Source organism: Falco biarmicus, chromosome 1 (assembly GCF_023638135.1).
Source record: "Falco biarmicus isolate bFalBia1 chromosome 1, bFalBia1.pri, whole genome shotgun sequence".
Lineage (NCBI taxonomy): Eukaryota > Metazoa > Chordata > Aves > Falconiformes > Falconidae > Falco > Falco biarmicus.
In genome coordinates this window covers 33,228,258-33,242,156 of record NC_079288.1, presented here as the reverse complement: position 1 = coordinate 33,242,156, position 13,899 = coordinate 33,228,258, and the positions used below count along the sequence as shown (strand labels likewise).

Genomic DNA, 13,899 nt, shown 5'->3' with positions numbered 1-13,899 from the left:
AGCCCTGCAGGGCTGCACCACGCAGCAGGTGGGGGTCGTGGCTGGCAGCAGCACCCTGTGTTGCCCTGCTGGCCTTGGCTGCTCTGTCCAGGAGATGGGAGATCCTGTCCCTGGTGGCCCTGTGCTCACCTGGCGGTGCATGGCTGCCATTGCATGGCTTCAGCACACGGGTATGGTGCATGACTGCAGTGCATGGCTGCAGTGTACAGGTGCAGTACATGGTGAGGGTGCATGGCTGTGGTGCAGGACTGCAGTGCACAGCTGTGGTGCACAGCTGCGGTGCATGGCTGGGGTGCAGTGCATGGCTGGGGTGCATGGCTGGGGTGCAGGACTGCAGTGCACAGCTGTGGTGCACAGGTGTGGTGCATGGCTGGGGTGCAGTGCATGGCTGGGGTGCATGGCTGGGGTGCAGGACTGCAGTGCACAGGTGTGGTGCACAGGTGTGGTGCATGGCTGCAGTGCATGACAGTGTACAGCTGCAGTGCATGACTGGGGTGCATGGCTGCGGTGCATGATGGCACAGTGCATGACTGGGGTGCAGGGCTGTGGTGCATCATGGTGGTGCATAGCTGCTGTACATGACTGGGGTGCATGGCTGCGGTGCACGGCTGCGGTCCACGACTGGGGTGCATGACGGCGATGCACGGCTGCAATGTGCACAGCTGCGGTGTGCACAACTGCGGTGCACGGCTGCGGTGCCGGGCGCACAGCGCAGGCCGGGGCCGCTGCTCCACTGGAGGGCACCACACACCACGCAATGCGGGGCCGGCCCCGCAGGCAGCGCGAGCCCCGGGGGTCCTGCCCCACGGCCGGGCAGCTGTGGGGCTGGGGGGGGCGGGCCGGGGTCAAACCCAGGGGCTGCCACTGCGCTGGGCACCCTCCCCCGTGTCCCTGTGCACCCCTCGCCCCATCCTCAGCTGGGGAGCAGCCTGGGGGACATGGGGCCGCAGGATGCTGTGCTTGGCCCGCTCCTGCCTGGATGTCTTTGCGGTGCCCGGCTGTGGGGCAGGGAGTGGGGCTGGGGGTTGGGGCCTGGGTGCTGCCTGGCAGGTGCAGGATGAGCTCCCGGCAAGATGGGCAGCAGGAGAGGCAGCACTGCCTCGGCAGGCTCCTCCCATCCCTCCCCATCTCATCCCATCCCATCCCACCCCATCCTATCATATCCCATCCTCTCCCTATCCCATCCCATTCTCATCCCATTCCACCCCACCATCCCATTCCCATCCCACCCCATTCCCATCCCCATCCCACCCATTCTCACCTTTATGACATCCCATCCCATCCCATCCCATCCCATTTTACCTCTAACCGTGACATTCCTTTTCCGCTCATCTCCCTTCACAGCCACCTCCCATGGTGTAGTCGCCTCTTTGCAGCTAGATGCTGTGTAGGTTTGAGGGACCGATTTGGGTGGCACCGGTGGCACGATGGCACAGTGCTGTGGTGGCAGGGACCCTGCCCAGGGCCCTGCAGGCAGCCCAGCTCACTAAGCAAATGATAGAGCAGAAAAGGAGACACTTCATCTTCAAACTTGATTACTCGCCGTTAGCTTTAACTGCACTGTCTCCGTTTAAATGTGATTTACATATATCTCTCATATTGTGGTTTAAGTATTTCCCCAGGGTGAGGGAATGAATAAGTTTCATTATCACTACTTAGGAGAGGCTGAGGTTTCAGCTCTCAGCTCATGCTGCATAATCGCGTGAGGAGCTGAGCCAGCTCCCTCTTTCACCCCAACTGTTATTTAAAAATAATAAACTTTGCTTTTGGCCAGCCAGGCCCCCTGGGTACAGGGCAGCCAGCCCTGGCTGGGCAGTATTGAGGGCTGGGGGACCCCCAACACAGGGCTCGGCCACCCAGCGTGCCAAAGGTGGGCTCTGGGCTGTGGCTGCCTCCGGCTACAGCGCTGGAGATGCAATTTTCCAGCGTAATTGGAAATAAACCCTATTTTCCCCTTCCTGTGCAAATTCTAGTGTCCCGAAGCTGAGGGGCTGCACGTGAGAGGGGTTTAAAGTGGTTGGGGTGCAGGAACAGTGGGCATCACTGTGCCCCAGCACCCTGCACCGTCAGGCTGGACCCCGTCATGGCTGGGTGGCAACGGGGACACCCAGGGACAGGGTGCCTCTGCTACGTTCAGGGCTGCAGGGCTTGTGTTTGGCCCTTCTATGCCCTGCAAAGCCCGGAGCTATTGCACCCTCTGCCTTCAGGCATGACCACAGAGGTGGGGGGGGCACCCTGGGGGCCGACAGGCTGGGGGTGCTTGGGCACAGCCACCATCCCACCCCTTCCCGTGCTGCCCTGCCAGCGATGACAAACCCAACAAAGGGAAGAGAAAAGCACTTGTCATCCAGAATGCGGAGCGCAGAAGCAAATTTATTTTTAGATAAATCTAAAGCTTAATTTGTGAAGCTAATATCAATCAAAATGAGAAATGGTTTTTTTTAAGTCCTTTTGCAGCCATGCAATTTATACTGCCTGTCTCTTCTCACTCTCAAACAGCAAAGGCGGCCGCTAAGTTTAACATCAGCCTCGTGCACACCTGCCTTATAAATTATTATTATTGTTATTGTAATTGTTGTTGTTGTTGTTGTTATTATTATTATTATTATTATTTGCAGACCAAAAATGGCATCATTGCCCTGGGTGAGTTCCTGCAGCACTGGTGGGTGCTGTGCCCTGTCGGGGTGTGGGAGGGCTATGGGTGGCAGTGACTTTGCCCTAGGTGCTGGGATGCATTTCAGGAGTCCCTGCCCCATCTCCAACCGGTGTCTGCACGCATTTTGGGTCCCCACGGACTCACCTGCGCCCACCGGAGCAGCAGTCCTGGCTGGAGGCAAGCGCCCGCCAAGGAGGGACCCATTTATTTTGCATTAGACATTTGAAGTCTTCCTGTGCGCAGTGCAATCCTCCTCCAAGAAGCAGCTATCCGAGGGGAGAATTAACCTGCTGAATAATAAAACCCCCGCGCACCTCCTAATGAAATGTAATGACTTTGAGACCTGCAAGATGGATCGCGCCGTCGCTCCCAGCCGCTTGCCCTGATTTATGGTGATGTGGGCAATATGATGGAGGCACCGCTAATGACTCCCCGGCTCCGAGGGGCACTGGTAACAGAGCAAAGTTTTTCCTGGGGCCCCCGGCAAGGCTGCTCGCATCAGGTAGCCCTGACCATGGTAGGGTCCTGCCTTTGGTAGCCCCAGTGTAGGGGGAGCCCCATGGAGGGGATGCAGCCAGCACTGCTGCCCCGTGCCCAGCACAGAGGGACGCATCAGCACCGCTGTGCTTTAGCCTCACATTTCTTTTGATGTGGCATCTTTTTAATGACAAAGATCTAAGCAAATGCCTTCCTTCAGCCGGTCTAATTTTAACGTGCAGGCATGCAATGGCACACCCCCCCCTCACACACACAATAACATTAACCTCTGTGAAAATTTCCTTTTGTCCCAATTTCTCTTTGTTCCCTGGATCGGCTGTCACGCCGCTCGCTGTCGGTGACGGAGTGGTCCCCTCCCGGCATGCCATAAATATCAGCAGAACCACGAGCGCCACGGTTATGGTAAGAGAGCAAACAAGACAAATGGAGCCGTGCTCCCCGGCTGCAGCCACGGCCACAGGGCAGCTCGGGGCGCGTGGCTACACGGCTGTGTCCTCATCCCTGTCCCTATACACATCCCTGTCCCCACCCCTGATCCTGTCACCATTCCTGTCCCAAATCCCCATTCCTGTTCCTGTCCCCATCCCTATCCCTGTCTTTATACCCATCCCCATCTCTGTCCCCATCCCCATCCCCATCCCCATCCCTATTCCTGTCCTTGTCCCCTTCCCCGTCCCTGTCCCCATCCCCATCCCCATCCCTGTTCCTGTCCTCATCCCCATCCCCATCCCTATTCCCATCCCCATCCCTATTCCTGTCCTCGTCCACTTCCCTGTCCCTGTCCCCATCCCCATCCTTGTTCCTGCCCTCGTCTCCATCCCCATCTCTGTCCCTGATCCTATCCCTGTTCCCACCCTTGTCCTCATCCCTGCTCCCGACCCCATCCCCATTCCTGTCCTTGTCCCCATCCCCATCATCCCCATCCGCATCCCTGTTCCTGTCCTCTTCCCCATCCCCATCCCCATCCCTGCCCCATCCCCATCCCCAGCAGGGCTGGGGGGAGCAGCTAAAGCAGCCCCCTGCCTGTGTCCTTGCAGCCTTGCTGGGGGTCACAAGCAGCCATGGGCAGGGGTGTGAGCGGGCAGCCAAGCCCCCACTGCCCTCAGCCCCCTCCCCGGCTGGGATAATGGCATGCCATATGTCACCACCGTGGGACACGGAGGCTGGGGAGCTATTTGGGATTTAATACTATTATCCTAATGCAACCGGCTCATTGTTTGGGTTGGGAAGCTGCTGCCAGTGCAGAGCAGGGTGGTGGTCTGGGTTAGGGGACAGCAGTTCCCCCCCACCCAAGCCAGAACAGGGCCACTGGAGAGCCCCCATCCTGCCCCAGCACCAGGAGCCCTCCTGCTGGGAGGAAACTTGGTGGCAAACTTGCCACCGGTAATGGATGGCAGGGGAGATGCCAGCACCGCACCGCTGGCGGCAGCAGGTCCTGGGATGGGACTGGTACCCAGCTCCCAGCGCCCATCACCCGGGCCTTGGGGTGAGCATCCTGTGGGTGCACGCGGGGCCGCAGCCCTAATCCCCAGGGATTTGGCCCACGTGCGCCCACCTTGCCTGGCCGCCCTTTGGGTGCGAGGCAGAGCCTGGCGCCTGGGCCGGATTAATGGCTCAGTGTCATTAGCAGGTTATTTATAGGTGCTCCTCCGTGCCCTAAAAATCTGCCAGACAAAGGTGGGGAGCTGGGGGGGGTTCCGGCTCTGGCGAAGGAGGGGAGCCACAGCGAAGCAAAGAGACTGCAGAGCACACGTCCAGCGATATCCTGGTTTTACTCTGGGAAAAACACCATCCGGACACAGGGCTTGCGGGTTTTGTGTGTGGTTTTTTTTTTTTTTTTTCCATTTGTTTTCTCTCATTTTTAAAACAATATAGTGCAGCCAGCACTTCTCACAGTAGAATATAATGGTCAATTTTAGTATAAAAAAAAAACATTCTCAGAGATTTGTAAATGCACTTAGTGCTTGAACAGGCCTTTCAGGGATACAGTACCTCTTTTCCGAGCACAATCACCTTGGGTTTCGTAGGGGTATTTTTCTTTTTTTTAACTTTTAAACATCAAAACACTTCGTATTTTGCGGTGCGGAGCCTTTTTTAAATGAATAAATCTATTAAACACATAATTACACATAGTGAATAACGGACCATAATGAGTATTTTGGAACTGGTTTTCTTTTCTTTTTTTAAAAAAAAAACAAAAAAAAAAGAAGAGAGAAAAAAGGAGGTATGTGAGTGCCCCTGGTACCACGGTCGCCTCTAACCCAGAACCAAGGTAGAACTGACAGTATGGGGGAAAATAAAAGAACCTGGAAGTGTGAGACCTGGGGGGGTTCCCGGGGGTGCTGTGGGGTGGGAGAGGGGCCGGGGGTCCCGATGGGTGCCCGGCACAGGGGCACCGAACCTCCCAGTTGAGTGGGAATAGGAGCTGGTGGCCAACGCGGGGCCGGGAGAGAGGAGGAGGAGGAGGAAGAGGGGCAGGAGGAGACTCTGTAGCAGCCAACACGCAGATGTACAGCCTAGTCAACTAAAAAAAAAAAAAAAAAAAAAAAAAAAATCTGTTCAAGTTTTCAAGTGTTTTTCTTAAATAGCCTCCAGACTGTCCCCAATTATTAGCTTTAATCAAAGCAGTGCAAGTTACGGACTTCAGCTACAGGTCAGGCACGAGCTCCCTGCGGCCGCCGCGCGCCGGCCGGCTGCCGGGCTGGGACCAATTGCCAGAGACGCTCCGGCCAGCCGCGGCACCGGGCTCTGCCCGCACGGGTCCGGCCAGGCACGCGGAGCCGAGCCTCCTCTCCCTGGATAGCAGCAACTCGTAGCAATTCCCTGTTCACATTCGTGGAGATAAAATGATTTCTGAGCTCTATAGACAAGCGGTCCTTCGTCCTCGGCTTCCAGTGGGTTGCGGGTGTATCCAGTCTGGGGACCCCGGTGAAATGCCAGTGTCCCGGGAGCCCTTTCGGCAGCAGACCCCGTGTCCCCCCTCCCCGTCCCCCCGCCCTTGCTGCCACGGTCCGGTACCCGCACGGTGCCGGAGGGGAGCACGGCTCGCGCCAAAGTCCTCGCCCTGGGTTTGGGAAAAGCAGCATCGGTTCCTTATCTGTAGACGGGCAAGCGGATGTGGGCGTGCTGGTGGTCCAAGAGCCTTGGCACAGACACGGTCTCGTAGCCCTTGCCCAGCATCTGCTCCTTGATGCAAGGCGGGTGGATGTCGTTGATGAGATACTCCAGGGACTGGAGGCTGCTGCTGAGGATGGAGGTATTGCAGAGCGTCTTGCTGGGCAGCCCCTCGGTGGGGGGCACCCCCAGCTCGCGGGGCCCGGCCCCCAGCTCCGGCGGGTTGTAACAGTCGCTGTTGGGGGTCACAAGGATGCTGTTCCAAGGGGGGGCGAAGTACTGCCCCACTGAGAAGTTGCCGTGCATGCAGTTCAAGGGGGACGAGCTCACCTTCTCGGCCGCGCCACCCAGGGCGTAGGGGCGCGAGGCGCCCGCACACGTCTCGGGGGACTTGCTGAGGGCCCCCCCGCCGCCACTGCCCCCGCTGTACATTCGCAGGTGCTGCTGCTGCTTCTGCTGCCAGACCAGGTAGTCCATGCCCTCGGGGTAGATGCCCGCCTTGGGTCCCAGGGCCACAGCTGGGTTGGAGCCCAGCGCCAGCTCAGCACCCTTGCGGCACTCTGGCAGGACGGCGCTGGCGTACGCGGTGGCACCAGCGAAGGCGCCGTGCTTGGCCGGGCTGGGGTTGGTGGCCACCACGGCCGGGCAGCCCGGCTGGGCGCCCTGCGCCTGGCACTGCTGATTGATCTGGTAGATGATACTCTGGATGGAGGGCAGGTTGGACGGCGGCAGGGCCAGGCTCCTGCCCGCCAGCGGCAGCACGGAGGCCGCCACCGTCACATTGGGGGGTACGGGGCCCTCCAGCTGCTTCTGGCCACCGTGGTAGCTCAGCTGCCCGGCACAGGAGGGACCTTGAGCTAAAGTGCTTGACGCGGGGTAGGGAGCGACACCGACCTGGGCGGGCGAGAGCTTAGTCCGCTTCCCCTCCGAGTTCTTCACCACGCTTTTACCGGAGGCTTTGACAATGGCCAGGAGGCCCTGGTAGCCGCCGGCGTGCAGGGGATAGGGGCTGTAGCGCTGCCCTGTGGTGTCGTAGCCATTGACCGTCCGGTTAAGGTGCTTGTGCTGGGGGACCCTGATGTTGGTGGGGAAGATCTTGATGGTCAGTGGGCTGTTGGCCACCTTCTGTGCGTAGGCGTCCAGCTCGGCGGGGCTGGGGTAGCGCGGGGAATGCATGGGTGCCACCGTCTCGCCTGTGGGAGCAAAGCATAGGGTGAAGCCAGTGCTGCTGGAGGAGGGGGACCCATTGCCACAGCAACCCATCACCCCAGCACCCATCGCTCCAGCATCCATTGCCCCAGCATTCATCTCCCCAGCATCCATCGCCCCCCCACCCCAGCTCCCACCTGCTCCCGGCAGAAAGCAGGTCATGGCACCAACCTGCCCCCTCCCGCTGCCAGAGTCACTTGTAAGTGGCCTAAAATAAACTCGGTGTGGAGAATGGAAATGTCACTTTACCCAACGGGGGAATCTTTCTCCAAGATTGGATTTAAACTACATTATACAAGCAATTTCATGGGTGCTTTGCGCTGCTACGAGAACCTCACCAAAAATGGAAAAGCATTGCATTTACCAGCCATAAATCAGCAGTTCCTATAATGAGCACAAAAATGTCACTTTTATGCAATTTTACAGATGAACAAAACTGGTGAAATTAACTGTGGTAACCTACTGGAGTCAGCAAAAGCCACTGCAGGAAAAAAAATTATATATGTATATATTTTTGTTCCTTTCAAACTCTTTCCTGAGCAAGTTTCTGTCATTCTGGTGTGAAAACTCATTTGTCGTACCCATTATACTTTCATTTGGAGTTTATCTTGAGTATCCAATGAGCCACCAACTGTGAAAATGATTAAATCTACAAAATCTATCTAATAGATGGAATAAATTAGGTGTTTAAAATCTCCACACACACAGAGGCACATGCATGCACACAGTGGCACAGGGGGGATGATGTTTGCTCTGGAGCCGGTCCCAAAACTCCCTGCCCTGCCGGGGGATGTCTGCAGCACCCCAGGAATGCCAGACCCAGTGCCTGCCCGGAGCCAGGTTTTGCAAGGGAGAGATGGTCAAATAGGGGGGGTTGGGGGCTGGCAGCCCCCCACCAAGGAGCCCCAGCCCTCCCAGGGACCCTTCCCCTGCTGCCAGCTGTCCCCCGTTGGGGACACTGGAGAGTACTTTGCTCTGGATGCCACTGGGACCAGTGATTCCTGATACCACTGTATGCTGGGTGGCAAAGTCACCACGGAAGAGTTGTGCCATCGGGTGCATTCAGCACATCTAAAGAAGTTGTTACATTGGTCTGCAAAGCCTGTCTCAGTCCTGCTCCTGGTGATGCTCTGGCACGGCGCCCGCGGCTGCCTGCACGCGTGGGGATGCCCTGACAAACTGTTCAACCCAGGATTCAGGGGGAGGTTGGGGCACTGGCAGCTGCAGGACTCCACGTCCCGCCCCCCCGGGCAGCAGTGTGGTGTTTGGGGAGATGCAGGAGGGAGGCTGTGGCCGCTCTCCATCCTCTGAGCGGTGCAGCAGTAATTTAACAGGCAGAACGGCAGAGCGTTCACCAGCCATTCCTCCCATTAAGCTAATGTTATGGGCTTTTTACAGGTGTCTTAAATAGACATTGTTATTAACGAGTATATTAAGCCAATTAAAACCAGGGCCTTTGAGTAGGATTTAATGTAGCTGCCGGGAGACAGGAGGCATGGCAGCAGCAGCTCCCTACGGCAGGACACGTGCAGGCGCGTGGTGCCCCTGGCTGTGCTGCCAGCCCCAGCAGGCACATCCCGGCCATCGACCATCCAACCTCCGTAAAGCTCCCGAGCCTGGGTGGCACCTGCGGAGCAGCCAGCGAGCTGCACGGGTGCACACTGGGTGCTGCTGGGCACAGGCACCCCCTGAGCCAGCGGGCACAGGGGGCTGCGAGTGGGACCCCTCCTGCCCGGCGGCATGGCACACCATCCAGCACCACGAGCCATGCACATCTGCATTCCCCTTCATGCCGGCACCGCTGTCCTTGGAGGTGGCAGCATCGTGAATACTCAATTAACATGACACTAATTAGCTGGTGACACTTGCAGAATCCCTAATGAGCCCATTCTACAGAAACACTCCTTCCTAAGCAAAAATATTACAGAAAAAAAAGGGGTCATTGCTGGAGGGAGGAAGGCGGCATTGCCCACGGGCACCGCGGCTCCCCAGCCTGAGTCACCAAAGCCCTGTCCCCAAGCACTGATGCTGAGGGTGGCACTTTTGGGATGACCCCGTGCACGGGCAGAGCCGCCTGCCCGGCTGGGCTGAGCTTGGCCAAGAGCATCCCACCCACCAGGCCTGGTGCCGACACGACACGTGCCCGGGGAGCGCCGTGGCCGACCACGAGCCAGCTGGGGGCAGGGGGGGGCAGGAGCTGCCTTTGTCACCTCTTTGCGCCAGCTGGGTTAGATGTGACAAGCCACCAGTTCCGTGTGTTGTCACATCTCAGGGTGACGCACCAAACCCCCGCCAGGAAAATTACAGAGCGACCGATCTGTATCCCGTCGGCTCCCGGCACGCTGGTGGCTGCGTGGCTCCGCCGCTCCCCCTCTCCGCAGTAATTACTGCTTTCTAACGGGCTGTAATTACTGCGAGATGCAAACTCTCCTGAACCGCCGCCGCCGTCACCCGTCAGGCGCAGGCAGCCCTGACACCAGTCCTTTGCTGCCAGGTTCGCCCCCCTCCTCTTAAACTTGAACTATCCAAGCTGTCGGGCCAGGGCTGGGGGAGATGTGCCACGGACACCCCAGCACACGGGTGGCTCAGCCGGGCTTGCCACCTCGAGCAGCCCCGGCTCTCATCACCCCTAAACCAAATCCAGCTGCCGGCAGCGTGACAGCCCAGGCACAGGCACCCATCAACAGCCGCTTCTCCCAGAAGATGATTCTCTGGCTCCCGGCTCCCTCCCTCACTGGCATTCCCACGGGATGCGGCCGGCACAGCCCCAGCTCTAAGCTCCCCCTCCCTCCCTGACCTGCTCTATTTTTCCAGCCTGCACTCAATAACAGCTAAATAATTGAATCTGCTCAGCAGCCAAAGATTTGGTTTGAATTTTATTGGAATTTTAAATTGTTTTGTTTCTTCAGTATTTTATTACTGTAAATGGAAAATGCATCGCCCGCAGTAATAATCCGATGGCTTTTTATATTACTCCGAGCTTCTGCTCAAAGCATTATTGGAAAGCCAGGCAGAAACGAGAAGCCATTAGAATGGCAGCACAGGCTTATAAGATTACGCCTCCAGCTAAACAACTTTTTACTTTAGCAAATTGGCCACCAAACCCGGTTCGAGACACAGATGTAAATCCCAGACCCCACTGCTGGCGTGATCCGGAATAAATATCTGTTTATGGGTTGGGGAGCTCCAGCCCTGCTGTGCTTGGAGCAGCCAGGTCTGTGCAAAATGTCTGATGGGGGTGGGGGCTGCTGGGCGAGGGGCAGGTGGGAAACAGAGGTGCCCTGAGAAACCTCCACAAAAGCCCCCCGTGGCATACACACCTGCTGCCAGCATCCCTTGCATCCCCCACATCCTTGCATCCCCTGCATCCCCACATCTGCCGCATCCCCACATCTGCTGCATCCCTACAGCCCCCGCATCTCCACATCCCCACATCTGCTGCATCCCCTGCATTCCTGCAACCCCCACATCCCCTGCATCCCTTAATTTCCCGCATCCGCCACATCCCTGCATCCGCTGCATCCCCCACATGCCCACATCCCCTGCATCCTCCGTACCCCTGCATCCCCGCATCCACTGCATTCCCCACACCTACTTCATCCCTGGCATCCCTCAGGACCCCTGTGCCGTGCCTGGCTGCAGCCACAGCCCACAAGGGCTGGGAAAGAAGGAAAAATGGGGAGAAAGGAGGGGAGGGAAGCTAACCGGAGCCATCCTTACAGCAGGAGAGATCAGGGCTAACTGGAGACCGCCGATCCGGGGCTTGTGGCCAGCACGAACCCACAACAGTCCCCAATTACCCTCAGCTCGGGCTCCTCTGGGACACAATGGGCGCCGGCAAAGCCCAGCTGCCGGGCCCCTAATTAACCCTGATTTTAACTGTACACTTTTAAAGGCACTAAAGCGGTTACAAAGTGGAGAACAAGGCAGGGTTAATAGCGCAGACCTAAATTGCAGGCCCGCGGGGCCTGGGCCCCATAGAAATAATAGACCTGTCTGGGCTGCTCAGCTGTCAGTCAGGCGAACAATTCGGCACCCGAGGAGCTCACAAGAGCGGCAGCATCGGGGCTCTGGCAATCAGTGTCTGCTCGGTTAAAGCAGTTGTGGGATCAAAGTGGAGCCAGGAAAGATCCTCAGCACCAGAAGCGATGCTCAGTGCTGGGATGGCCATCATCAGGAAGGATGCCTGATAATGGGAAGGATGCTTGACACTGGGAAGGGTGTTCTGGGCCACGAAGGATGCTCTGGACCAGGAAGGATGCTGGGCACCAGGAAGGACGCTTGGCACCTGGAAGGATATTCGTGACCAGGAAGGATGCTCGGTACTAGGAAAGATGCTGGGCACCAGGAAGGATGCTCATACCAGGAAAGATGTTTGGTACTAGGAAGGATGCTCAGTACTGGGAAGGATGCTGGGTACTAGGAAGGATGCTCAGTACCAGGAAGGATATTCATGACCAAGAAGGATGCTTAGTACTACAAAAGATGCTGGGCACCAGGAAGGATGCTCAGTACCAGCAAGGATATTCATGACCAGGAAGGATGTTCGGTACTAGGAAGGATGCTCATCACTGGGAAGGATGCTGGGCACCAGGAAGGATCCTCGGTATCAGGAAGGATATTCCTGACCAGAAAGGATGTTTGGTACTAGGAAGGACGCTCATCACTGGGAAGGATGCTGGGCACCAGGAAAGATCCTCGGTATCAGGAAGGATATTCCTGATCAGGAAGGATGCTTAGTACTAGGAAAGATGCTCAGTACTGGGAAGGATGCTTGGTAGCAGGAAGGATGCTCCAGACCAGGAAGGATGCTCAGCACCAGGAAGGATGCTGCTCCCACAGCCCAGCTGCCTGGGGTGTCCCCTGGCCTGGTGTTGTCAGCAGTGTCCCTGGCAGGGCCCCCTCTTCCTGGAGGCGGGTGAGCACATGCACTGGCAATTTATAGCTTTAATTTTCAGGCCAGACACTGCAGGAGACACTGTGCTCCCCGGGGCAGTTGCCCTGCTCTGGAAGGGGATGGCAAGCAGGACATTGGGGTGCCAGTGGTCAGGGAGTACAACCTGGGGATCAGTGCCAGCAGCACCACAACCCTGAGCAAGGTCTCAACTGGGACAAGCAGAGCGGGGATGTGGTGGCAACACGTAGCACCTCACTGGTTAACAGCCAGCATGAAAGACATGCCCTGCCTCCCTCCCTCCCTGCCCTCCATTCCTTTGCTTCTCTTGGAGATAAGATGGGACAAACCTTATTTTTACACATCGAAAGCACTAAAATATTTTGCAACAAATGAAAGAAGTAATCTCGGCAGTAAATCTTTATAGAGCTGCTGAAGGTGAAGCTGCGGCGAGAAGCTACCTGGTGCCTCGCTCTCCCGCCATCCAAAAGAAAAACGCTTTTTGCCCGCTTTTTGCCCCCTTTTCAGACCAGAGCAGAGCTGCTGCCGCTGGGGCTGCCACGCCACATTCCCGGGCAAACCGTGGGCACATCCCTGCTGCTCAGCCTCAGCCAGCTGTAGGGCACCCCAACCTCGGGGGTAACACCATCCCGGGGAGGGCGAGATGGCAAGAGCTGCCCAGTGGGACCAGCCTGGCGCTGGGGATCCGGCTGGGCTGTGCCGGGATCCCTGGAGCGGCAGGCTGCTTCCTGCTGCCAGTACAGCCAAGCCAACGCCAGCTCCTCCTGCCTGTGCTGCAGCGTGCCGGGCAGGGTGTCCTGCGCCTGGGCACGGGCACGGCTGGGCACCGCGGCTGGGCTCAGGTGTGCCCAGGGGGGTTGCCAGGGATGCTCGGCAGGCTGCAGTAGCCAGCACATTCACCCTGGGAAAGGCCATTTCCCGGGGGTCACCCTGCCCTGCCCCGAGCATCCTGCCCTCCCTCCTCATCCTCACCCTCCATCCCCATCCTGCCTTGCCCCTCTTAAAGGAAAGTGCTGGTGTTGCCAGCACTGAGCTCCCGTTCAGCTCCTGCTCTGCCTCCTCAAGCCTGTGGGGCAAAAGGGCAGCAATTAGGCAGGAGTTTTAATTTACGCAGGGGCAGGAGGGGCTGGGAAGGGGAGCGATGCTGAGCGCCGGGCAGAGGCAGGAGGAGACACCGGGGACCTGAGCAGCCGCTCAGTGATTTGCGTGCCAATGGCTCTTATTAAACAATAATAATGCCACAGCCTCCAAATGAATTAAACTCTGCAAGAGCTGAGCGCTTATCCCCTGGCTTTGGGACCAGGTTCCCTCTTCCCCTCGCAGCAAGGAGATCCCAGTGTCTTTGAAGCTTCAAGAAGTGTCAAAAATCCCCTTTTTCTCTGCCTGCAATACTGGGAGCAGATTTTGGAAGAGCTAAAGCCTAAATATTTGCAAAACACTTGGAGGAAACCTCAATATTTGGAAAACACTTGGAAGAAACCTCAATATTTAGAAAACATTTGGAAGA

The 13,899-nt window shown here is 57.4% G+C and overlaps 1 protein-coding gene across 3 annotated transcripts in view; it reads right to left on the bottom strand.

Annotated features, from left to right (window-relative positions):
* Positions 1–4,816: 4,816 nt before the first annotated feature.
* Positions 4,817–13,899, bottom strand: part of FAM222A (family with sequence similarity 222 member A) — a 32,601-nt gene continuing 23,518 nt past the window's right edge. For 2 of the 3 annotated variants that reach the window (XM_056326467.1, XM_056326465.1), the window contains one exon: positions 4,817–7,461. In XM_056326467.1, coding sequence (XP_056182442.1) covers positions 6,248–7,461 — 1,214 coding nt within the window. In that variant the 3' untranslated portion in view covers positions 4,817–6,247. The remainder of the gene's footprint in view (positions 7,462–13,899) is intronic. The other variant, XM_056326466.1, reaches the window with a different exon arrangement.